The following is a 26,453-nucleotide window of genomic DNA, read 5'->3' as shown; positions in this document are numbered from 1 at the left end:
AAAAATATCAAAACTTGATCAATTTAGTACCAAAACTATATTATCACAACAATTTAATTTACATTCTCTCACAGAGCACTTTCAAATTTCATCAATTGCATTCTCATTACGCGGTGAAATCGACTCTAATTAGAGTTCACACCTTAATTTGGTTTTTGTATGTGGGTCTAATCAAATCGAATGTACTCAAACATTGGGTAACTGGGCGTATTTACTCACATGATTTTCTATTTTCTATTCACAAACTCCATTAGCATGCAGCTTGAGTGCAGCTTTAACTTCATTATGATGGTAGATAGACCCGTGTACTTGTTGCCACTTTTGAGATTTACTTTAACTGTTACACGCTCGTTCTATAAACAATATGGGTCACAATCTTTTAATTTGTATGTACATTAACTTCACTTCAATGGATATATTATCCAATAAATATTTTTTGCATTCAATTATGACATGATGATGCCTTCCAATAATAATAATAAACTAATTATGCATAGGTATAATTTGTAGTGGTTAATTTTTTCCGTATTTTTCTTTTTTTTGAATTTGTTTTTTACACATTTACACAATTTTACATTTCTGTTTAATGGAGCGCATTAGAGGTTTGTTTTACATTACTATTTTTATTATTATTAATATTATTTTTGAATGAAGCCAGGCAGCCGTTAAAAACTTAGTTGGTAGCAGTAAATAACATTGAGCAAAGCGGCTAAGCGACCGAGCGATAAAGACAACCCGCATGCGATGAAAACTCGTTTGTGACTAACAGAATCTCTCGTTTCGTTGCTGTTAGCCTCAGTTGAATTAACAGAGTGCTGCATGTTAAGTAACAGACGGCTGACTGTGTGTGTGTGGGTGGGCAAGCTGTTGCTGTACACTTGGAGAAAAATTTACAAATCAAAAGCTCTACAAGTGGGCATACAAATTTTGTGGGAAAATAATTCTTAATTTTTAAATATTTGTATATTTTAGTTAATAATCACAGGGAATACTTTATTCAGCATACAGTGGCGTGTACATGCGGATACATGTTTTGATACTGTGACTTTGAGTGGCTGGAAAACCCATAAAAATGCATTAATCAATTCCAAATTTTTAACGAAAATCCATTAATTAAACGAAAAACAACAAATTTTATTCAGTATCCCTTCCTTAGCTCGAATAATCCAGAAAAAACTTAAAAATTAGCAAGTATCCATTATTGCTTGTTAAAAAAATTTATAGAATAAAATTTTCCTGATTTTATAGGTGAGTGTGCGTATCCAGACAGCGAAGTCATTTTCCAACAGAACGGTTATCTGAAACACACGGACAAAATTGTATAGGAATAGCTCGAAAATCAAAATTTCCTGAAGATGCAGTGGCCGGCTCAAAGCCCACATCTAAATCCGATGCTTTTATTATCATGAATGAAATTTGTAACACTCATTTTTTAGTATTAAAAGTTTTCTTATACAATTTAATATATCATCAAAAACGAAAAAAATGTTTTTGTGTCAACTGTTTCCTACAACTATTTTTTGTTTGTAATTCTGTATAAAATATTTGTCATTTAAGCTGTGTAAGGCTAAAAAAATGCACAGGTACAATTGTTCTCTCTACAACTATTATTTCTGGTTAAATTTTAAGAAGCCGAAATTAAACTATGAAATTACAATAGAATAATGTTATATTTGCCAAGCCTACATCATGGATTATTTAAACTTCCTTGTAAAGACATCTTATCTTAAAAGGTAATCCAACAGTCTACAAATTTGATAGAATCAGACATTTAAAAATAATATGGCTTTGTCGAATAAAAAACCTATACAACTTTTTACCGATCTGTTTGAAGCTCTTTGTAAAACGTTTTTGAAGTTTGCCTGTTTTATACTTAGTTTGGCTTAACTTTGTCCGTTTTACAATATAATACTAACATTTCTGCTATCGTATCACAATATACTGCTACCAGGAAAGCCTCTAAATCTAAGTTATGGAATATATCACTTAAGACTAGATTAAAAAATTAATAGCTTAGATCAAGTTGATTAACATAAATCCCAGTTTTTCCAATTCTTAGAGCTAAAACATTTATTTAAAAAACAAATTTCTTAAATATACGAAAAGAAAGATAAATAAAGTAGAAATTAAAGAATTTTCGTTCAGTGCATGCGTTGCATGTTCCTTATATTAATTGCAACATTTACTAGTTGAATTCTGTCGCCCACTCTAGAAAGACAAATAAAGCAATAGTTGTTGTAATAACTGAAGCCGACGCTACTGTCTATGAGGCAAGAACGCCTACCTTCAACAGTCAGAGGAACAGTCCATTCAATTGCATCCAGTTGGGCAAGCACTCGGCTTGTTAGCACCCGAAGAACTGGAGGAACGATTGCAGCACACAAAAAGGGGGATATGCCTCATCATGCCACAATCGAGGCAGAAAGAGGGACCCGAAACTGAGACTTAGACTGGACTCCCCCGAAAGCGTTTTGCATTTTATTTACATTTCAGCTGCGCAGTTAAAAAAGGCGCATGATTAAGCAATAAATTCACACCGAAAAACCAAAGTGAGTTAAAGAAGTGCAACTAGGTAGGAAGGTAGGTAGAGGCACTCCTTGTGGGTGTTTGCATTTGCCCCGTTGCCTAACGGTGCTTTTCATGAGTATGTGTTGCATGAATTGAAGGTTTTTTCTTTTTTTTTGGTTCCTTGTTTTCTTACATTCATTTTGCTATTTGTATTTACAATTGATTTGCATTTTGAGTAATGTTATTTCCTTTCAATGGAAAAGCGGAAGCCATTTACAAATAGTGCGACAAAAACCAAACTTGAGTGAAAAGGCAAAAATAAAAAAAAGGGGAGGCAAATATTGTGATTATATTTTTACTATCGTCGACTTTGGGTCATTGAACGAAAGGTACGGCAACCAACAGGTGCCTCATGGCATTGAGTTCTACACTAACGCTTAACGGTAATAATGTCTTTGGTTTTTTACAACGTTAACTATAAAAGTCAGTGCTAGTAAGGACTTAAATTACGTTTGGCATTTTGCTTTTAAAAGCCAAACCAAGTCAAAACATTCAAATAAAGTGTGAAATATAATATAAAATATGGCAATAAACATCAAGTAGTGAATAATGACCAAATAAATTGAGACTCAATGTTTAAAACATAAATCACTTGACTTCTGAAAGAACGAAAAGAAAGGGTAAATAGAGATCTTTTTTCTTAATTTTACCACCTCAACTCGAAATTTAAGATAACAAATCATCAATTTTGATTAATAAAGTAAGTTATATCTTTGTCAATATATATTAATACATTTTTTATTGAATATAAATTACATTTGCGTTATATTATTCATTATATTTAAAGGAATAACAAGTTTTTCAAAAATTGTTTTTGAACATATTAAAACATATTAGTCAAAGGAGAAGATTTAGGAAAAAGAAATACAACTTTGATTTGATTTTTTTCCAGTTTAAATAATATTTTAAATTTGTATTATTTTGGTATGACAAAAATCTCTTCTCAGAAAATAAAGTGAAAATTGTAATGACTAACTCGTTAGATGAACCGTGAAGAAATTGTTTCCCTATTTACATTCAATACTTCAGTTGCTTTCAGTACTTATCAATGAGCAGTTAGAAGTAAAGGCTTTGAATGAAAACTTATCTGAATTATTTCTTGAATGGTTTATTTCTGAGTCATTTAATGAATAAATGTCTGGCTGAATCATTTAAATGTCGATGCCAATGAATTGCCCCTATCCATTTTATTTAGCAGAAAGTTTTAATTGTATTTCCTTTCAAAAAATTTAAAAAAAAAACTTAGAAAATACAAAAAAGTTTTGCTATTCAGTTAATATTTATTTTCAGAAAATCTGGTTAGATTACGACCTATTTCAAATTTAAATCAAACCTTGCAATTTAGCCGGCTCGAGGCTCTTCTTTTAGAAGATTGTTTCAAAGGCAACACATAAAGGTGAGCAAGTTGTCTCTGTAGCTATTTCAAGAACCAGCAAGTTCTATCATCAGCAGTCTTTGCTTAAGAACTCCAGAATTGCAATAGCCATACCATGTCTTCAACGCTAAAACTAGTTGGAACTAGTTTTCAGAAAATTGATTTGATTTTAATGTTGCACAATCGTATATACATACTTATATTTTTATAAGCCCATATTGGTTTCAACTGAATGTTTTTAAGAAGTACAACAATAAAAGCCAACATAATTTTGGTCAGACAATTTTTGAAGAAATGTTTTCTCAATCCTAATGGGATTTATTTTCGTCTTAATACTAAAAGTCTATTAATTATAAAATAAACAAAAAAACTTAATTAAAATACCTTGCGAAGGTCCTTTGCTATAACCAAGGGTTATAGGCGTATAAAGTTTACGTAAGTAGTCCATGAAAATTTGACTCATTCCCTCCATAATTTTAGAACAAAATATTGGATTTCTACATAGAAAGTTATGGAAAAAAGGGATTGTGAAAAAGTAATTTATTTTATATTTATTTAGGTACAACGTTCAATTATTTCACTGGAAATGAACCGTTTATTTAAGTACATATTATTGTGACCATAAGTGTATATGGTCTATATATATAAGAACTATAAGAATTCAAGTTAATAGACCATTTCAATCCTAGTTTAATCCATATTTTATGCATTGTCTTAATAGACTGCTTTCAAATTAATCAGAGTAGAATTTTTGTTAAGACGAAGTGTAAAATAAAAATTTTATAACTTGAAAAAGTTTTGTGATGTTTGTCTTTGATATAGCTACTAAAAAACCTACACTCGTTTTAACTAAAGTATCTATATTTGCTTTTTCTCGAGAAACTTTAACTTATACAATGATCTTTGGTTTAACTTTGAGTTTTAATATTTACATTCTAAATGACTTCATTGCAAAGTCAAACAGATTTAATCTCTATTAGGAGTTTTTTTGTTTTTTTTTTGTTTTTTATTTTTACACAACTGAACCCAAACCGTGACCCTGACCCCGGGGCAAGTTTTTGGGCACGCCGTTAATGTACGTGTATATGGGAATGTATTGTTTCTCGTCGGTCGTCGGAGTCCGAAGCTCCAAAGTCTTGCCTGTTGATGACTTAATCGATGATCAGAGTTTCACATTGGTGGGCGTTATATTGATTTATTATACCAATTCGATACGCACTATTAAAACGGATTGACTAAATAAAACAAACAAAGGGAAGAGAAATGTTTAGTAAGCCACAACAGACATCAGTTTAAATACTCTTCATGATGCTTGGCCATTCCCATGCGATATCATGAATTTAAAACATTTATAGGGTATACGAAATGTGCGTAATGCATGCATAATTATGGCATGAAGGTGGCTTGAATATGTTTTGAATAAGAAACCAGTTGACTGTGCGACATTCTCACTTTGCCTGCCCTACTGCTTTAATTTCTCGCTCCGTTTGTCGAGCCGAGCCGAGTTTTAATGGCTGAAGTGTTGTGGCGCTGACTGTGGCTGTGGCTGTGGCTGAGGCTGAAGGTTAAAGTGATATGTCTGTGTGTGTCTTTGCGTGGGTGGGCGACAAGGTGACAGAATCGGGCCTCAGCGTTGTTGTCGTCCTTGCCTGGGCTCTGGATGATATATCACAACCGTTTACTGTGGGAACAGGTGTGCATTTTGCATTGCCAACATCAACATCATTATCATCATCCTCCACATCATCATCATTAACATAAGCAAGAAGAGCACTCCAGTCATTTATTTATGCACCTGACTTGCATGGCGCCTTGGGCCAGCCAAAAGACCTCCTTCTCCTCCAGTTGGAGGGAAGGCGGCTCAAAGAGCAGCCCTTAATGAGCATATCATATTTCACACATTGCTGCCTGGCTTTACGAGCTGCTTATGCTGCTGTCAACACCTTTTGCTAACTTTGAGTGCAATTTGAAATTGTTTTCCCTTTTCTTTTTTTTCTGTGAAGGCAAAATGAAATTCTAACCGAAACTTAACCAACCAACCGACCCTTCTGCCAACCAGGACGTCTGCCTCGCCCTGATGGCTCAATATAAAACCACTTTTCTTACGAACGTCATTTTATATGCCCAAGAAACTGTCACATTTAAAACTTTTATATATAGCACTCATAAAGTTGTCCAAAAAAAAAAAAAAAAAAAAAAAAACACCAAACTTTGGCAAACTTTTATGTAAGAACGAGTAACATTTAAATGTGTAAAACATATACTTCGTAAAAGAGTTTGATTTGCGGGCTGGGAAACTATGTTAACACTATCTCTCAATCATCAAGAAAGTAACAGCCAACTTCAAGTAGGGCAAAAGCAAATTTAAACACTTTGATCGACTTAAAAAACATTTCAAGTGAATGTATTTTTATACTCAAAGTTTAGGCTATTGTAATTATTTACCATAATTTATTATTCATTGGGCTTGATTTATCAAACAGAAATAAAGAACTTGTGGGAAGTGAAAATCAAAATTGTTTTTAGCGGCTTGCTAAAATTGAGAGAGACAAAAATGAGAATTCTTTTTAGTAAGCCAACTTTAAGAAGATTTTTTTTCATTTCTACTGTTTTATATGTTTTACAAGTCCGATCCGAAGGATTAACAATCCTGATTTCAATTAGGCAAGGAAAAGCTTAAATAACAAGTTATGTATTACTGAAGTTAATAGAGGGAGATATGTATGTACACATGGCTATATCGACTCTCCTTCTCATGCTTGTCAAGAATATATGTACTTATATTGTTTGTGGGGTCTTTAATGCATTACAACATCTGAGCAATTTTATAACAGCCTCTACAAGGGTAAATTACTACACAAAAATTGCATTATTCTTCTATTTTATCTAATACATTTAACAATATTGTTCCATTTCATCTGGGACCAAAGTTCTAAACACATACATAGATCAAGAAGTATCATACTAATTAAAGTTATTTCTGTTTTACGATTTAAAATTTACCATTTTTTGGATATATTTTAAGTCTTTTTGATTCATGTAGTAACCATAGCACTAACTTTTAAACAAGTTCTATAGTGGATAATCAGATCCTTTGAAAGTAAAAATTGTGTTGCATAGAGTTTGCTATGTGGTCCTGTTATATAAGCCATATTTATTTGCTGTAATACAAAAACAGGCCCCCAAAAGCCTCGCCTTCCTCCATCTCAGTCACTCACAAAATATCTATCAAAGTCTATTGATAGATTATGAGTACATAAACATGAAGCTAAAACGTACAGGTAATAATTTAATTAGTTTTAAATTTAAAAGCTTAGGAAATTCCTTTTAAACTTTATATGATGCTAAAAGTTATGGACAAAATGAAAAAAATTTCTCTGGAGCGAAGAATGTTTTTGTTAAACGCATTAGATAGGTTAAAAGATATTAAAATACTTAGTAAATCTACCTCTACCTTTTATACTCTCCCTTTATGTTTTGCAATTATTATGATTGGTTTTTTAGATACATTGTGTTTTGTTACGATTAAGCCTTTGAAATTGGCACCACCCAACTGGATAAACCCAAAGCCTTGAAATTGTAAACTGACTTCTCAATTAGTTATAGTTTAACTCGAGTTCTTGATAGAGAGGATGGGGAGGATAGCAATCAATATACATACATACATACATATTATGTAGAAGGAGGCGAGGTGTGAAAAAACACATCGAACAGTTTAATTGAAAACCCATCTCAATCTCAACTACACATCACTGGCATCTGTTGTGGCCCAGGGAAGAGAGTGTGAGTGAAGTCTTGGAATGGGATTTAGAAGTTGGCAAGGGAGTTGGAGTCGTTAACTATGATTTGCAAGCCGTGCATGAGGTCTTAGCCTTGTTATGTGATGCTCCCGCTGCTGACTGAGATGCTTCTCCTGCTGAGGTTATAATGATAATTTCGCATGACGCGCGCTTCACTCCATCACTCTATGGGTCTCTCTCTCTCTCTCTCTCTCTCTATGGGACTCTCAGATTCTCTAGTTGTTGTAAAATTTTATCGCCAAAACATGACGGGCAAATCAATTTTTATTATTTTATCGTTTCGCAGCTTAAAAATCGCCGACACCGACGACTAGTCAGAGGCGAGAATTACACGAATCTTGTCGAATGCCGCGAATCTATCCCATAACTAAGCTCACTGACAAGGCAATCAGGCAACGTCATCATCATCATCATAATCATCATCATCATTATCATTATTATTATTTGTATCATCAAAAGCAACAACAGCAGCAGCAGCTTCATCCTGCGACCTCATCATAAGGCACGTCAGAACAATAGAACTGAAAATCAAAACCAAAACCAAAAGCTCAACCTCAACAATGCGCAAAAACATTATCAGTAATTATGCATTGTTCGCAATCGGGACAATGGACAACTAGGAACGAGATGTGGGGGGGTGGACGATGGATGGATGAGGATGGGACTCAACCTTGTCTAGAGCCTTGTGTCTGTTTGCTCATTTTCATTTCAGTTTTTTTTGATTGATTTCAATGATTGGCATTGGCCTTGAGATGCCCCTGTCGGTCTATTAATAGGATATGCCATACCAAACCCAACACACACACACACACCCACACCCACACACAAACCATAAAACACCTGAGCCCTGAGCTCTGAGCTCTTACCTTGAAGTATCTAAATAGATCTAAATAGATTTTCTACAATTAAATGACTGCTAATGCGATTTTCAGATGCTCCAAAGACTGGCTCTTTAACCAACAATTTCCAAATTAACTGATAACGTCAACTCAAGGAGATGAAGCCAAGTAGAGAAAGAGAGAGAAAGAGAAAGAGATGGAGCAACCTCATAAATCACTCAGCCGTTGGGCTCGGTTTCGTTAGTGCTTTCTGTGTATTTGCCATGCAAACTGCAATTGGTTTTGGTGGCTAAGAATGAACTACCTAATCTAGACAATGAAAGGATCCATGCATGGTGAGTTTTCGCATGGGTTGGCAAACAAATAACCACAAACTTAATCTTCAAATTTCAACACTATAAACTGGCCCAATATCAAAGTACTTTCTGTAATTCATTAAAATGACTGAGACTAAAAATATATCAATTAAGTGATGCCTAACTTAACTTGATAACTTAAAGAGAAATTTTTTTAATGTCTGTTTATTTATAATTTGTTAAAATTTGTATATATTTGTTTACACGTCAAAATAGTTTTCAAATTAGATTGTTCTAAAGACAATACAGTGATTAAGAAGCTAACAATTGGAAATTTCATGAAATGGACATATTCTTTTGATACAAAACTGAAAAACGATATGAATTTGGATTCCCAAAAATTTATGAGAATTTCTGATATATCAAGATTTAGGTAAATTTATTGTAGACAATTTCCACATCATTCTAGAGGATTTTGCATTAGGATATTTACAAACTTTAGTTATGACGTTCTCTAAAAAGTCGTCCTTAAGTTTTTATTTTCGAATTCTCCTTCTTTTATTAATCGGAATATAATGCTTATTGAAAGGTTAAAGGAACCCTATCAGGCAACATGTCATATTTACTTATTTTAAAGATTCTCTATTCCAAATTAAAAACCTTTTTGGGCCCTTCTAATCAGCTCATAAAGGAAGAGTCCTTTACTTAAACTTTATAAAACTTAAATTTAACTTAATTTTCTTGTAATTTGAAAATTATATTTTCAGAGACGTCTCAGTCGCCATCCAAAAGGGGAGACTTGATTTCGCTTTGCTTTACTTGCTTTACCATTCCATTTAGATTGGAAATTCAGTTTAAAATGTATTTATAATATACAAAATAAAATCTTCAAATCTTTATATTATAGTTAGTTTGCCAGTCTAATTCTATACAACAAATTTCTTTGCAGAATCAGACTCAAAACCTACCATTTGGTAGGTGGTTTCCCTAATATTAATATATTGTCTATTAATTATATTTATCAAATATTATATATTGTTTAGAATCCAATATTAAGAAGAGAATTGCAGCTTTTTAAAATTAAAGTAACATATTCTTATATATATTAACAATTTTAAGTTCCCACTAACTTTTAAAGAAACTCTCGGCCTGTGAAAATAGGCAAAAGCTTGACCAAAATCTTCTTTAACCGATTTACCACCTCCTTGTGCATCTTGTCTACAATTTTTTCGGAGTTGTTTGCTCATAAATTAAACTGCATTTGGCTGCATTTTTGTGGTCATTAGGCACAACTGCAGTTTGTCTGGTTTTTGGGGCCTTGTATCTAAGGCTTGCCTCCTACATCTTGCCAGTTTTCAGTTTTTAGTTTTCTCAGTCTCTCAGTTCTAGTTCCAGTTTAAGTTCCTCTACGTTCAAGCTGAAGACAAATGCCTGGCAAGTTTTAATGAAGTCTTGCATAAAGTTCTATATGTCTGGAGGAGACAGCAACGACAACGATGAGGACGAGGACGAGTACGTGGAGGACGACTTCATGCGGAAATGGCATTATGAGTTATGTGTCTGTTGGCTCTGACTCTGTGGAGGATGGCTTAATTTTGGTCTCTCACTCTCTTTTTTTTCTCCTACAGTGACTGCCTTGCGCCTTAGACTGTGCTATACTTCAATTAACATAATTAATGTGCGCGTCTGTCTTTTCTTGTCTGGTTTGAATGGAGTTTCACATCGCCGCCGTCGCCTTCTCTCTCTCAACATATTGAACGTGGGCTTTTCAGTTTCGGGTTTATTTTTTCGCTTTTCTACAGCTCAATTTGAAATGCTTACACCTTTGCCACTTAATGGTCAATTAACTAAAAAACTGCGTTTTATGTCAGGTCTAAAACAAAAATATACAACAACCTTCTAGATATGGCAATATTTTAGTTGTTTGCCATTGTTTCTCGCTTGGCTCATTAAAAATTCTCAAGTCTAATGGCTTGGGTGTAATGGAGTATGCATAGAACCATCTCACAATTTACTCAGCTTACACTTAATTTTTACACTCACAAAAGTTTATATTACATACTAAATTTAAGCGCAATTTACCAGATTCCATTTCAAGGTCATTCAGCCAAAATGGACTTTATTTGAGGGCTCTAAAAATGACATTTAAAAATTTACACAACTCTTAAGTAATACCATTGTCATCTAATGATCTTATATTATAATTTAATGACTATTATGGGAAAAATTAAAATATTTATTACTTAATTAATGAATCTGATTAGAAAAACCTAACTGTATTATTTAACTTAAACGGCAGTTAAAATCAATTTATGAAATCGAGGCACCTTGTGTGGAGTAAGGTGGAATCAATTGTTTCAAAAAGCCCGCATTTTTTTTTTAATTAGGTGGCAATGCATTTGTAGCTATCGACTATCGGCGTTGAACTTCGATAAGCCATCGACATGCTAAGCAACACGCGGATAAAATATCGATTGCCGTAGCACACCGCCGATTAGCTATCGATTGTCGATAATGGAATAGCGGCTAAATACTGGTACTCTTTTGTTCGATGCTCGATTCCAAGGTTGCGAGTTCGATTGTTTTGTTTCATGTTGGTACTATTTCTCACGATTTTTACTCTTTTGTTCGATGTTGGGGGCTCTGTTGCATGTTGGATGCTTCCATCGAGTTGCGACCCCCTTGCAACACGTTTGAACAGAGCCAGTGGCTATATATAGACCCGTCAAACGTCAGACGCCGTCAAACATGTTTGAAGCTGAATTTGTTAATATTTCTCAGCTGTCCGAATTTTTTAATTTTTAAATTTATAAATTTTGTGAAAATTTGATTGATAAACAAAGTTTCTCGTGCCGATTAAATAACCAAAAAAAATAATATAAAAGCCTTGACAAAAATTTCTGATCAGAAAATAATGAAATGCAATGCGTATATTGGATAAGAAGTGGTTAAAATATAACCTATGCGCCGGACGCAATTTCAATCCATATCCATGCACATAATATGTGTACATAGATAAGTGTAATCAGTGAAATTAATTGCATAACTTTCGATTGCCAAAAACCCGACATAAAATAAAATAAAATAAATTACAAACAAAATCCAAGTGTGAAAAAAAAACGCGGAAGCACTGAAAAAATTCTTTTAAATTGAGCAGCGCTCGCTGGGCGCTTGCCTCCCCCACCCGCAACCGCACAGTTATTTTGTGTGGACTTCCCTACCCCCGCAACCCCTTCTCCTTGTTGCCTCGTACACACACACCTACGCGACGTGCCTTAAAGGAGAAGAAGAAGACATTTTGTCCGCGTTGTTGTTGTTATTATTTTTGTTTTGCTGTGCGCGTTAATTACTTGAATTCTTCATTGTTGTTGTTGTTGTAATCACAACAAATAATGTCCCAAAGTACAACAGACACTTTCATCCACTTGATAGCCGGCGGGTAAGTTAAATATTTCTTTTTTTGTTTTTGTTTTTGTTTTGTTTTCTCAATTAATTTCTAAATTCAAATTGGATTAGGAGTCTCTATCTCTCAATGTGTGTGTGTGTGTGTGTGCTTGTGAGACGCTTTCTATGTGTGTGTGTGAGTTCTGCGTCTTATCGCAGGTCAGCAGAGCGTCAAAGTGAAATAAAAACCGGTTATTTTCTTAGCTGGCAATTTGTAGCACTTTTTTCCCTCAAAACCAAAATAAGTCGCAATTGCCAGAAACTAAACAAAATAATAAAATTTAATTAAGTTTACAGCTAAACTCTTAAAAAACCATTGGCCAATAGCTTTCTATTTTGTTTACTAAGTGTGAATGATTATTCAATTTGGAACTAATAAATGTTAATTTCAATTTTGGCCTCAGGTGAAAATTTCTTATTAGATTCCAACTCTGATTTATGATTTACTCCGACCAGGATTCATTTAAGAGAACTATCAAATATTTCCAAGATGTGTCCAATTGGAAAATTAAGGTTATCGACTTCACTAAATTTCGAAGAAGGCATTTTGCCAGTTTGAGAATTAATCAAAACTGTCCGATCATTTCGAGATTCGTTAATTTTGGCCTAAGGACGAGCCAAAAAAGGCCAAAAATGATTTAAAAGGTGTCCACTGGATCCGTCCATGACACTAAAAAGGATCATTTTTAGCAGTATTTTTATTAAATTAAGTTTTTAAATACATCTGAATGACGAAAATTACTGAAAATTATCAAGTATATGCTTAAATTCTTGCAACTACTTGAAAAAAGGACTGGTGTTTCTTCGAAAGTTAAATCTAATTTAAAATACAAAATAAACAGAAAGATTTTCATACCAAACATTAAACCCGATTTTTTAAAGTAAACTTTAATGTTTGTGTTAAAAATGATTATATCTTTTTCCTAAGATTATAATTGTTATATAGAATTAGTACAAAAACACCTCAAGATCATATTATATCTTCTAACGCTAAAACTAGTTGAGAATTCTAAAAAAAAAACATTATTAGATTTCTCCATTTACCGAGGAATACAAGATCTTTTCGTTTCATAGAAATCCAAATTCTATGAAATTCAACCTTATAAGATTAAAAGGATAATTTCACAAGGTCAAACCATATTACGACTTGTCTATGTTTAGTCAAAGTTTCTGCACTTGAATGCAATCAGCTGTCCTCGAAGGAGGAAGCACTTAAAATATTAAACTAAAACAAAGATAATCTATGGTATATCTTATCTTCAAATTTGTATTGTTTGTTGTTATTATTAAAATGCTTTAGTGGTCCAATGTCAATAGAGGGTCGTGGCAAATATGGTTGAATAAATTTGTATTATTAAAGACAATTTCATCATAAAACGCAACTAACAAGCCCCTTTTAAAATTTTGTGTGAAATTTAAATAATTCAGTATTTCAAACACAAACTGGTTGGAAAGACGGGGGCTCGATCTTTATTCTTCCATGTAAAAATATATGTAAACAATTGCTTCCTACTACTAAAATCAGAATAAGAAATCGGCTGAGTGAGTTTTTTTTAACTCGTTGAGCAAGTTAATAATCTAATTGATATGCCCCATCATTCGGGGGGTAGGGGAAAACAAACTCAAAAATAAAAAAACAAAAATAAAACTCATATGCTTGAGGAAGGCTAAAAATAGAATAAATAATACAATTGTGGTGACTTTTTTAATTGTTGGTGCAATCAAATTGGGCATTGACTGTGAGTGTGTGTGTGTGTGTGTGTGAGAGGGAGTGTGTGTGTGTGGCATAAATAAATTACTTGAACCATGGAAGCAACATGCAATGGAAAAGCATTGAACCAGGCAGCCAATAAGGGGAAAAGAAAATGTGTTTTTTCTCTTTTCTCTTATGTAAGTTCATAGGCCCCTTTGGGGATCATTTTGTTTAACTACAGGACTAATTAGAAACAGGATTAAATAAATAATTCATTGCGTTTTTCGGCTTGAAATATTATCATTATTAAACAAGAAAATTACTAGAAAGTGAAAAAGTTTTCGTTTGGATTTAAACAACAATTTATTTTTGAAGCTTTACAAAAACGTTATTGTTACTTTATATATTATTTTGTAATAGAAATGTTTATATTTTATATATATATAATATTTTGAAAAAAATAGTTTTAGTCAATTAAACTTCATTAAGGGCTTACATCTAGTTAGAATTTTCATAATATATATACATATAGGGCTTTGAGTTAAAGTTTGACAATGATATTGATCGTATTTTAGGTTTTATAGCATTTTAACGAGCGCCATCGTCCGTGTGTGTAAAGTGCTTTTATCGCGTTTTTCTGAAATCAGTGTTTTTAGAATCCGTGACCACTTAAACTCGAAAACTACCGAACCGATTGGTCTGAAATTTCTTCAGAAGCTTCTTTGGTATATTTTTTATTAAATAACGGGATGATTTTTTGTTCATTAAATATTTTTTTTTATTAAACAATTTAAGAAGGAAATTGATGCTTTAATCGACGTTTTTTGAGCTTATTGACTAGATGTAACCCCTTAATAATATCAAAAATAATATTTTTTCCGTTCGCCTACGACAGTTTTTACTGTATTACATTTACATTATTTACCTTTTACATTCTAATATACATATACAGCACCAGGACTTTTTATAATAAAATGTTAACGGAATGAATTCAATTGTTAAATGCCAATTTTATTTTAATTGGCATATTAATACATTTTTTCCTCATTAGTACAATATTTAATTATAATAGACTTGTACATAGGTCTCGCTATATGCATTTGTATTTCCAACTGCAAAAATTTCACCCCAAAAAACATTTTTTGGCTTCATATTATTTTTGGTGTATTTGTTTTTGTTTTTTTTTTCTTTTTTGGTTGATATATTACTCAACGAAATATTTGGTGTGTGTTTTTAGCGATTGTGAGCAATTTGGTGTTTGACGTTTATCTTGAATTGTTCCTATATAAATACATATATATGTATGTGTGTATTTTTGTTGAGCTTCTGTGTTCCCTTGCCAGACCATATTCTCTGATCTCGTACCGCCATCAAGGAAACACGTGAAGAGAGCGTGTTAGCCCCAAAAAGTAAAAAAAAACATACGTTTGTTGTTCCCAATGTTGTTGTCGTTTCTTTGGCGCCACTGCCAACTTTTGTGAACACACACACTGACCGAAAAAAAGCTAAAGTATGCGCTGAATTTAGCAATTTGCAACAGAGTGAGTTGAGGGAATCCTATAACTTTCTATTCTCAAAAAAATGAGATTTTACTTTTATATGAGTTAACAATTTATTAAACAATTTCATCACAGAAGTTATGATTGAATTTGCCGATTGTTTAATACCCTTTGAAGAGTCTTTGTGTGGGCTTTGTTTGCTTATGCTTCGATTTATCAAAGTTTAATGGTATTTTTTTGGATTCATTTGAGTTAAAATGAAGCACTTGAAGATTTCTTATAAAACTAACAACTTTTTATCTTCCTCTTAACTAAATTCCTTCTGAGTACTTGGGATTTTAATGCAAATACTCTTCATTAGCATCTCCCTCGAAATCAAAATCGATGAGAATTGTCTTCCTGTAATTTGAAGGGGATAAAACAACTATTTAAAGTCTTTAAACCATGTATAATATTTATGAAAATACTTTCTAGTATTTCACAAAGTTTTACCGCCTCTTTCATTTATTATTTGTATGTATCATTTATCAGAAAACTGGATAACTAAAACAAACATTGAGAGCGTAAAAAAGAAATGAACAAGAAAAATAATTTACCGGCCGGCCGGCATTCCGAGCTTATTTATCAACTATGGAATATAGTAAGACTTCACACACACACACACACACACAGATAGACAATGAATATGTGCTTGTATGTAAACATTATAAATACTTATTGTTGGTGATAGTGGAACGATGGGTTGGAGGAGGACACACTTAGTTCACGTTGCAACTTGAGCTCTCTTAATACCCCCTAAAACCCCAAACAGCGAACTAGTTTATATGGGGTATCTCATGTTTACTATCTACACAAAAACAACCTTGTCTACACACACACACACACATACACACCAGCACACCCACTGTTGCATTGTTTTGTGCTATAAATAAACTTACAAAAAAAATACAAAACAAAACAACCTGACATGCATCCAACAAACAGTTTAAGAAAAATAGAGACTAAATAAAACGCAAATTTAGCTTTTTTTCGATACCCTCTATACCCATCAACTAAAAGTTTGTATGTGGTTCAATAAAATTCATGGGAAAAAAGGAAATTATTTATGTGCTCATTTTTTATTACTATCCAAAATAATCGATATCCATGTCTACATATTAGAGAGAGAAATCAATTTGAGTTAACAAGTACTTACATTCACACTTATTCATTTCGTTGAGTCGTTGTCATTCATTCATTTGAATTCAATTCGAATAGATTCATTTGACTTTGATTTCTCTACCATTCATGCAGCTCTCTAATGTATATCGGTGTTAGCTTAAATGCAATTATCAAAAAAGCTTAATAGCTGTCTAATGACACTGTATTAGACGTTCTCTAAATGTAAAAATGTTGTGAATTATCAAACTCTTTATATCAAAATGTTCTAATATTTGCGCCATAAAGACAAAAATATCAATCTATTTTGTTCGAAATCGATTGCTTTATCATTAACTATCAAAAGGTATTTCATGGTCGACTTTCTTCTCAATGTTACCTTAAATAATTTTTGGTTCATCAAAACAATTAGAAAAAATTGTGAAATTCGGCTAGACACACATTTTGAGACAGTTTCAGATTTTGGCTTCGACGCAATTTGTTGAGACAAATACAACTACAAAAACAAAAAAAAAGCTTTTGCAAAAAACAATAAAACTAAAATCTTATTAATGCAATTGAGCGGAGGGGACAACGGACGGGAGTAACTTGGCAATTGATTTGTTGTTTTCATATTCAATTCGCTGCAATCTAAAGAGGAGGGGCAAACAAACTTTTTGTGGCACACTGACTCGGTTGAAGGCAAAGCACTATGTGTTTACAACATTTTCAAATGACGGCAAGAAAAAAGGTTGCAGACGACCATCTGGCTAAGATACTTTTTTATCTCTTGGGAGAGAAAATGAGCTGGAACATATTTAGTCATTCAAAGATTTCTTTAGTATTGAAAAAAAGCGACATGACATGTTTTTAGGCACGTAGGCAAATGTTTTTTATTTTGTTTTCAAAATGACTTAAATTAAATCGATCATATAAATATATATTTTGGATCAGCTGCGTTTTTTTGTGTTTTTTTCGTCTGTTTTTCTTTTTTTATATATTATTTCAGATGTGTTTTATTGATTTACATATTTCTTTGGCTTACATAGCCGTAATATGGTACATATTTTAGCTTAGATTTCATCAATATTAAAGTCTACCTTAATGAATATATAAAAGTATATATACCGGAACCAATCCAAAACTATATAACGATCTATTACAAATAATGATAACAGCCAAAGATCGAACATACATATATAGATAAAAAACCTTAATTTTCTAATTTGAAAATTTCTTATTTTTCCATTAAAAAACCAAATGTTCTTATGTTCTTGATCACAAAAAATTATGTCAAGGGCATCAAATATTTCTTTTATTTTTCCTTGTTCTTGATCTAGACACAAATTTTTTTATTTTTGGTTTTACGATACCAAAATAACTACATATATGCATATCTATAAAATGTGTATATAAAATCTTATAAACAAATTTTGAATCACTCAGAATACAAAACCAAAAACAAACCCAATTTTTATTTACACAAAGATATATAAATATACATAAGGAAGGTCTCGTGCCAAGTTCATTGAATAAATAACAACAATTTTAAATTAAATATTTAGTGAAAAATAAAAACAAAGTAGATGACAAATTTACTATCAATTTCTACATAATTCTCCCTCTCTTTTATCTCGTTAGGTGTTGACCCATAAAAAAACATTGAAAAATTTTCCATCAAATTCGTAATCTAATAACAAAAAATATATATATAAATATTCGCACTGATAAGAAGAAACACACACAAAAAAAGCTGTCTAGCTTTTCGTATGTTGTAGAAAATCATATTTGTGATAAAGAGAAGACGCCACCAAGACGGTTTTTATCAAATGGCGCATTTTGAATTCCAACAATTCCCTCCTCCTGGGGAGGTTGGTGCAAAAGTCACTCATGCAAAGCATGACGCAGCGCAGCACCACCAACACCTACCCACCCACCACCAAGCACCACCTGTGAGGATTTCGTCTGGTTCAACCAAAATTTACACTCTTATCTCCGGCGCGTGTTGTGTGAATGGGGCGTTTCGTTCAACAGATGTTCGACTGATTGGGGGGGAGAAGTCAAAAAACAGCTAAATCGCACTCATTAACCGGTTGCAAATGTGTAAATTTTGTTTGTACACACACTGCCACACACATACACACACACACAGAAAACACCTTGAGTCAAGAGACACATGCGTATGTACATATAGAGAAAGGCTATTGATACAGAAATGAAAATGCAATCAATGAGACGGTACACAAAAATATTTCGTAAATAAAAAAAGAAAACATTCACACATATTTTTGTCAACCTTAAAATTGTGGAAGGGTATATTAGGTCTAGTCAAATTTTGCCAAGTTGAGGATTTATAAATAAGAAAATATCTAGGACATTTTAGTTGTTAAGTGATTTTTGATTTTGACCCTTAGTGTGTGGTAAGTGCTTCCCTTTTCTATAAAAAGTCGCACAGTTTAAACACGTGATAAGAGAAGATCCCTCCATAACGATTTCAGAGTAGAATTTACATGAATTTATACTATGAATTTTAATTCTGTGAAAACAGCTTTCCCTTTTCCAATGAAATCGTCATAAATGGGCTCGTTCTCTAATCATAAATAACTCCTTTGTCAGGTGAATATAATACCAAAGCCACAACTCCTTTTTATAAGTTGTTTATAGCTTCTGCATTTAATCAGTTTTGACTTCTTGTAGATTCATTTTTTTATATCATAAACATTTACATTGTCGATTAAACGTTGGCGATTCTTTTTGGAATGATATTTTATATCATACTCGACTCATTTTAGGATCACACTTTGAATGACTCGTTTTAGAAACATATTTAGACCCAGAGATATCCTTTTTCGATTCGTAATTTGATGAAGTCAGAAAAAAAAAAAAAACTTTAACCGTGAAGAGGGCTCTAAGGAAGACTCATCAAAGTGATAGCTGTTAAAACAATCTTCCAAATTCTTGATGGGTTAAGACCAAGTTAGCTTATTAAACAAGAAGTTAGCTTCTTTTCGTTTTGTATCTCAAATAATGTTCATATTTCTGCCAAATTCGTAATTAATTTAAGACTTTAACATGTTCGATTGGAAAGGAAATTTCGATTCGCTACAACCCAAACTAATAAAACGCATAATTCATCAGCTTGGAGTTCCGAAAGTTTCTGCCATGCAAATTTTTATGAAAAGGTTTTAAAATTTGTTCAAAATATGTGATTCCCAAATTAAGTAAATTTAAGTCTTTTTCACCTTAAAATACAGTTAGACATTTGTAAGTTCTGTCAATGAACTCTTGTACTTATTGCTGTTATCTTTCTTATCTATTCAATTCAATAGAATAACCCCTTACCATTATTTTGACGAAATGTTTTAATCTTATCAGGTACAAAACTAAATTCTCAATGCTAACTTTGAAAAGGACAAAATAAATAATAAAACAATCATATAAATTGAAAACATTTATTTGCAAACTATATAAAGCCAACTCATTATAATTAATAAGGGTCTTACGTTTAGCGACATTTGAATTAATTAATCACCTTTAGTGACCATCCATAAAGTAAACCACGCCTTAGTGGATGATATTACCCTTTGCTACAAAAAGTTTTGACATATTTTATATATGAAATTTGATATTTGATTAATGGTTGGTTGATTAATTATTTGTATTTCCCCATTTGTTCTGTTTGTTTTGTTTGTCTTTGTATCAAGTGAATAATGAACAATGAACTGTGAAAGCAATTCTTTAAATAGCCAATTTTACCTACCTATATTCATACATACTATATATACCCGAGTTGAGCTCTCATTATCATTGTTCGCACTGACTTTGATTTACAATTGTCTGTTGTTTGTTCATTTGTCTGGCAAATTGTATTAACTTTTGGATTGTGGTTTTAATTTCCTACTGTGATATTTCAGGCCTGCATGTTAATATAGAAATTAAATAGCCGCAATTCTTGTTAATAGATTGATACAATTCTGTTTTGAATCACTCGTGCCATATCAAATGACCTACACAAAAAAAGAAAAATTGCGCCGAATCATTTCCCCTGACAAAATTAACAAAACGAACAAACAAATAATGATCTATCTGTGTTAAGCATATGGTCTCGGCATTTCGTGGCGTGTTCTTACCGGTTTAACAGTTTATATATATTATGTCATTTATTTGTATACCAGATCCAACTGAGAATCTTGGCGCATATATATAGTAAATTCTATATGGGACTGCTGTTTATTGATAACGTTGGATTTGAAATCAGCGCCAAATGGCAATTCATTGCTAGGCTAGCCTCCAGGTTATCGCCTGACGGGTCAATCTGTAGTCAGTTGAAACCGGTTTAACATTGCCCCAGAGTGCAATCAGACAAAGATTTTGTGAAATTATTATACATATTTACATACTATATGAAGATTATAGATGACAGAGAAATGAGCTGGTTGGCGGTGCGGTAGGGCGTCACGGGAAACTGATACGGCGATTCTCGTGTCGTTCACCAAAATGTAAATCAATTTCTTTTTCATCGATCAAACATTGTTGTTAATAAGGGAAACAACTTTTTTTGTGATTGTTATTTGTTGGTTCCACAATTATACCTTGCACTCAGAGGGTGAAATGGTATATTAATGTCGTCAAAAAGTATGCATTAGGTAGAAGAAAACTTTTTACACACCATGAAGTGTAAATATTTATCTATATGATCATCCAAATCTCAGAGACTTCAAGAGCGACAGCCTTCAAATTGTTGTTATGAGATCGTGAAATTACGTAGAAATTATTTTCTTTAAATATTTTTTCACGCACCTTTTCGCCGCCAAAATGTATAAATACTATTATTTTTCCGAAGAATACAAGTTAAAGCCATCAAGTTTCTTATTTAACTCCCTTCAGTATAGCCGCATTACGCTTTTCTAATTTTTTGGCCATTCCGTTTCGATCCAGTAATTTTAAAACAAAATAATAATTTTCTCCCTTAATATTTAAGTTATCCCAATCAAATTTGGTACACTAATCTTAACTATCAATATCATTCAATACTCCAAATTTCATTAAAATTGGACTAAAAATATGCTTTGAAACATTTTTATTAGGTGGCCCAAAAAGGCAGAATTTGGCGTTATCGACGTCAAATTGCTCAAGTATTTAAAAGAGTGAGCGAGATGGCCTGTGTATTCTAATGCAGGATGATTCTCCTAAAATACTAAAGTCAAAATCGTTTACTTTTCCTTAACCATTTCAAGGTCTCATCCCTTCTTACACGTACATTTCAATTGACAAATGTAAATAGAATAGTCGATACATGGTATACAATAGTCGATGCTATAATCTTACTTGGTTTATTTATTCTGGTGCCAACTCTAAGAATTTACAAGTCTCTCATTTATAGATCACGAGTTTGGCTGCTATAATAGATAAGCTTCTTTTGTTGTTTGTACTTTTATCACAAGTTTATTAATTATTAGCAAACAATTAAAAAAATTACAAGAAAAAACCTTGGAGAGTAAAATAAATAACTAAACATTGAAGGCATTTCTGTTCCCTACCAAAGGTCATGATTAATCAATTCTAGAAAATTTCTTACCCTTTAATTAGCATTTTTCCCTATAATTTCACCATTCACTGATGACCTTGAATGTTGCCTAACCTTGAGATATCAATTGAAACAAACGATTTGGGGTGAGCGTAGGGAAAATGCAATTTTCATTTGTAATGAATGTGTGCGGCCAATCGAAAATAAGTGGTTGAGACACATTCAATTCAAATGGAAACAATAAATATCATCTAGCAAAATTGTATTACGCAAATCAAAAATTGAAAAGGAAAAAACACATATTTATGCCAAATGGGATTTATTTTTAAGAGTGCTAGAGTTTTGGGTGGAGGGGAGACGGATGGGCGAAGGGCGGATAGAGTCCGAGACCATGTGTGTTTTATGTCAAATTGCTCAAACTAGTTGTATTTTTAGAATTTTGTGAGGAAGAAAGACAATTTGGTATCTTTTATTTTGTTATTCATTTTGTTTTTACATTTATTTGTTTTTGCCGTTTTTTTTTTTTTTTGCAGATCCGCTGGCACTGTTGGAGCTGTGGTAACATGTCCTTTAGAAGTGGTAAAAACTCGTCTACAAAGCTCAACGGCATTTCTAACGCCCACGACACGCCTTAATGAGTCCACAAGTGGACCGGCGAATATTGGTCCAACATCCGAGCTATTAAGACCAGAACAACGACGTAAGCTAAGCACAACGATATTACGTAACAGATCACAGCCACAGGTGATTGGGGGTGTCCGTAGGGTAGTACCAAATTTCTTATTTACTTACTATACATACATATGTACATATATCATTCATTCATCAATACATCGTTCATTCGCATAAAGCATAAAAAACCAAATAAATTGCATCACCATTTTTAACACAAAAAATTTGATTTCAACTATTTAATACATATTATTAACTGAGTTTTTTTTCTATTATTGCAGATTATGGCTATATCACATTGTGGCATCTCATCGACAACAAGCAAAAATATGAGCATTATGCAGTGTTTGCGGTAAGTTGTTATCTATTTTTAATTTAAACTTAAAACGAATTCCCAAAGGTTGTAACTAAAACACATTTGAGTAAAATATTGTAAAATGGTTTCTAAAAATATCTTTCTACAAACTTGCATTCTGTTTTTAATTGTTTGGACTACAATTACATAAATGAAAAGCATTTATCTGAATGCCGCAGGGCTGAGTCTAGTGACGTGGCAGATACTTATGGCTAAGAAACTTGAGAGGTCCAGGGACCGAGATACTTCTAAGAGTTCTTTTGAACATCTAGGGAATTAGACAGTACTTTTTGGCGGGTGTCCAATCAAAAACCTAAAATTTTCGCCTTAGAAAATTCAATAATTATCGATGCTTACCACTTTCATAAATTTCCTGCCCTCAATTTGGCAATGGAACTTCAATTCGTACCATTCCAATTAAGAAAGTTCCAACAAACCAGATTCTAAATATTCGTTTTGTTTGATGTTTGATTAGTTAGAAATTTAAACGTAGTTTTGTCATTGACTTTAAAATTTGTGATAAATCATAAAATATTCCTTAATATACCTAAAGATACCGTATATAAGCAATCAATCTGGTCCTAATTGATCTCGATAATTAATCATTTGTATTGTAAAGAAGATATGTACATTTTATTTGGCAATTTTAACGAACCGAACTTCCAAGTATTTGTATTTAATCTTATCTCAATGTATCCCAAAATGATATCTTATTTACCAAAGCAATCTGTTTGTCGGCTCAAGGTCGATAGAGTTTATTCCTTTTTGCATTATTTCCCAATATATTTAGACTATCTTCTAAAAGTACAAAATATTTCAATTTTACAAATCCTCCTAAAGTTAAAACAGTTCGAGAACTGAACTCGAAATATGAAGTCACTGGTCAAGAAACTCCCATTAACCAGCCCTGGACTTGCAATAGAAATAGTTGAGTCAAAACCCCAAAAAATAATTATCAAATAACAAAATTCCAGAAATTATTCAATATTTATTAAAACAAATTGACAACTTGTTGTCTTATCGGTATGAAGAATACCAAAAATTACTAGGAATATAAAAATAAGATATTAAAAGTATATTTCCATATGCGTTCCTTTAGTTTTTGCTGTCATAAGAACTGTAATCACAAGAATTCTTCCCCCTTCTATCCTCAGTTTTAGTTGCTCTTAAAATGTCGACATTTTGCATAGAGCTCAATGAGATCTTCAGTCTTAATATGATTTATAACAATATACTTTCAATTTTGTTACGATTTCAGTCACATTGTCCAGAATGAGGGACCTCGTGCTTTGTTCAAAGGTCTCGGTCCGAATCTCGTTGGAGTGGCACCCTCACGTGCCATATACTTTTGCACATATTCACAAACCAAAAACACGCTCAACAGTCTGGGGTAAGTCTTGAGTAGGAGTAGAATTTGTGTAACAATTAATACATGTATGATCTTATTATAGTTTTGTTGAACGCGATTCCCCATTGGTTCATATAATGAGTGCTGCAAGTGCAGGTTTTGTCTCATCCACCGTAACGAATCCCATTTGGTTTGTTAAGACACGCATGCAATTGGACTACAATTCTAAAGTCCAAATGACTGTTAGACAGTGCATCGAACGTGTCTATGCTCAGGGAGGAATTGCAGCTTTCTACAAAGGCATCACAGCCAGTTATTTTGGCATCTGTGAAACTATGGTGCACTTTGTTATCTATGAGTTTATTAAATCGAAATTGGTAAAACGAAAACACAAAAACAATCAAAAAATAATCGATAGCTAATAAACAAATTTGAATCGTTTTGCATTTTTAGTTGGAACAACGAAATCAAAGACATACAGATACAAAAGGATCACGTGACTTTTTGGAATTCATGATGGCTGGCGCTGTATCAAAGACAATTGCCTCCTGCATTGCCTATCCACATGAGGTGGCACGTACACGTCTGCGGGAGGAGGGTAATAAATATAATTCATTTTGGCAAACTCTGCATACCGTGTGGAAAGAAGAGGGACGAGCTGGCTTATATAGGTAAACAACACACAAAAATTTATTTAGCTATAGTTTAGGTCTAGAATTTAATAAGTGTAAGTCTCCCTTTACGTTAATAGCAGGGAAAGTTCCCCTTTAATGTTAATCTTTGCTTGACAATCTAATTATTTATAATTAATATAACTTGTTAAAGTAAAACCCATTTTAATTGATAGATTAGACAAGTAAATCCCCTTAGGAGGTGATCTTAATAATCTTCCTGTTAAAGACAAGCAAAAACACTTAACAATGACATTCAGAAGACTATATATACGATCAATTAGTGTCTTTCGAAAAACTTAATCTTAATTTAATGAATACTAATCATCTCATAATGAAAGTGTATCAGAACTTCGGTACATGTCAAGTTGTCTTCAATGTCTTTTGTTTATTTCTATATTTAAACATAGAATTTTTCTTGATTTTATTTATAAATTCTATAGCCTAGACTGATAAATCTTCAATGCAGTAGTATATAATAACGCAAAAATATATATATAAGTATACCATATTTAATGACAAAACGAATGCCTTAAGAACGTTGGTAAAATTCATTTCATCGAATGCTAATGAACCACCCACGAATTTGAAATCTATTTTTTAGACAATTTTTTATTTTTTTATCTCGATTCTTTACTACGTCGCAAATTTGATTTGTTTATCTTAATTTCATTATCACGGCAAACGAACATGAATTGCTAAATATTACTTAGTACAATCTAATCATTAGTTTTATTTGTTTATTTTTACTTTTATCTAAATGTTGTTTCAACAATTTGTTAATCCTGATATCTTCTTTTCTTTGCAGAGGCTTGGCCACACAATTGGTTAGACAGATACCCAATACGGCAATTATGATGGCCACCTATGAAGCTGTAGTTTATGTTTTAACCCGACGTTTTAATAACAAATCGAACGAGTTCTATGATTTTTAATTCCCCCTGCACTATCCGAATGCAAGAGCAATTGAGGGATGAAGAGCGAGACAGGATAAGAAATTAGTTAACAATGAAAGATAGTGAACCCAATCTGTGCATATGTAGAAAGCGACTGCTGCAATTTAATTCTAATCATATATATATATATTGATATCAGTTTTCTAGACGATTTAAAAACAAAACCAACCAACGAGCGCAAATTTTTTGTTGCTTTTATTAAACAAAAAAAAAAAAACGACATGAATTAGCTTCTAAGGGGAAACGAACTCGATAGACTTGAGACGTTAAACG

The 26,453-nt window shown here is 32.6% G+C and overlaps 2 protein-coding genes and 1 long non-coding RNA gene across 4 annotated transcripts in view; 2 read left to right on the top strand and 1 right to left on the bottom strand.

Moving 5' to 3' along the window:
• The window catches only part of LOC6642266, a 65,935-nt gene extending 65,422 nt beyond the window's left edge, over positions 1-513 (bottom strand). The window contains exon 1 of the mRNA XM_023175800.2: positions 220-513. The gene's annotated coding sequence lies outside the window, so the exon portion shown is untranslated. The remainder of the gene's footprint in view (positions 1-219) is intronic.
• The window catches only part of LOC124460243, a 33,015-nt gene extending 23,312 nt beyond the window's left edge, over positions 1-9,703 (top strand). Inside the window, exons 2-3 of the long non-coding RNA XR_006954173.1 lie at positions 8,676-8,917; positions 9,646-9,703. This is a non-coding gene — a long non-coding RNA (uncharacterized LOC124460243). The remainder of the gene's footprint in view (positions 1-8,675; positions 8,918-9,645) is intronic.
• Positions 9,704-11,977: 2,274 nt separating this feature from the next.
• LOC6642037 (mitochondrial carrier protein Rim2) lies at positions 11,978-26,345 on the top strand. 2 transcript variants are annotated; one of them, XM_015178357.3, is made up of 7 exons: positions 11,978-12,317; positions 22,712-22,922; positions 23,132-23,202; positions 24,464-24,595; positions 24,657-24,930; positions 25,007-25,224; positions 26,033-26,345. In XM_015178357.3, exons 1-7 carry the CDS (start codon positions 12,271-12,273, stop codon positions 26,157-26,159), a joined length of 1,080 nt encoding a protein of 359 aa, XP_015033843.1. In that variant the 5' UTR covers positions 11,978-12,270; the 3' UTR covers positions 26,160-26,345. The 2 variants fall into 2 exon arrangements, with proteins under 2 accessions (XP_015033843.1, XP_002064952.1); XM_002064916.4 differs by having other exon boundaries at positions 22,712-22,943.
• Positions 26,346-26,453: the final 108 nt, after the last annotated feature.

This window comes from Drosophila willistoni (genome assembly GCF_018902025.1).
Source record: "Drosophila willistoni isolate 14030-0811.24 chromosome 2R unlocalized genomic scaffold, UCI_dwil_1.1 Seg167, whole genome shotgun sequence".
NCBI classification, from domain to species: domain Eukaryota; kingdom Metazoa; phylum Arthropoda; class Insecta; order Diptera; family Drosophilidae; genus Drosophila; species Drosophila willistoni.
The sequence above is the reverse complement of the archived record's forward strand: the minus strand, read 5'-3'. Positions and strand labels throughout refer to the sequence as shown.

Bases quoted from the DNA above. Each gene is read 5' to 3' on its own strand.
- LOC6642037 (XM_002064916.4), top strand. From the start codon at position 12,271: ATGTCCCAAAGTACAACAGACACTTTCATCCACTTGATAGCCGGCGG. The intron at 24,931-25,006 runs GTAAAACGAAAA...TTGCATTTTTAG, and splicing joins AGTTTATTAAATCGAAATTG to TTGGAACAACGAAATCAAAG. The intron at 25,225-26,032 runs GTAAACAACACA...TTTTCTTTGCAG, and splicing joins GGACGAGCTGGCTTATATAG to AGGCTTGGCCACACAATTGG.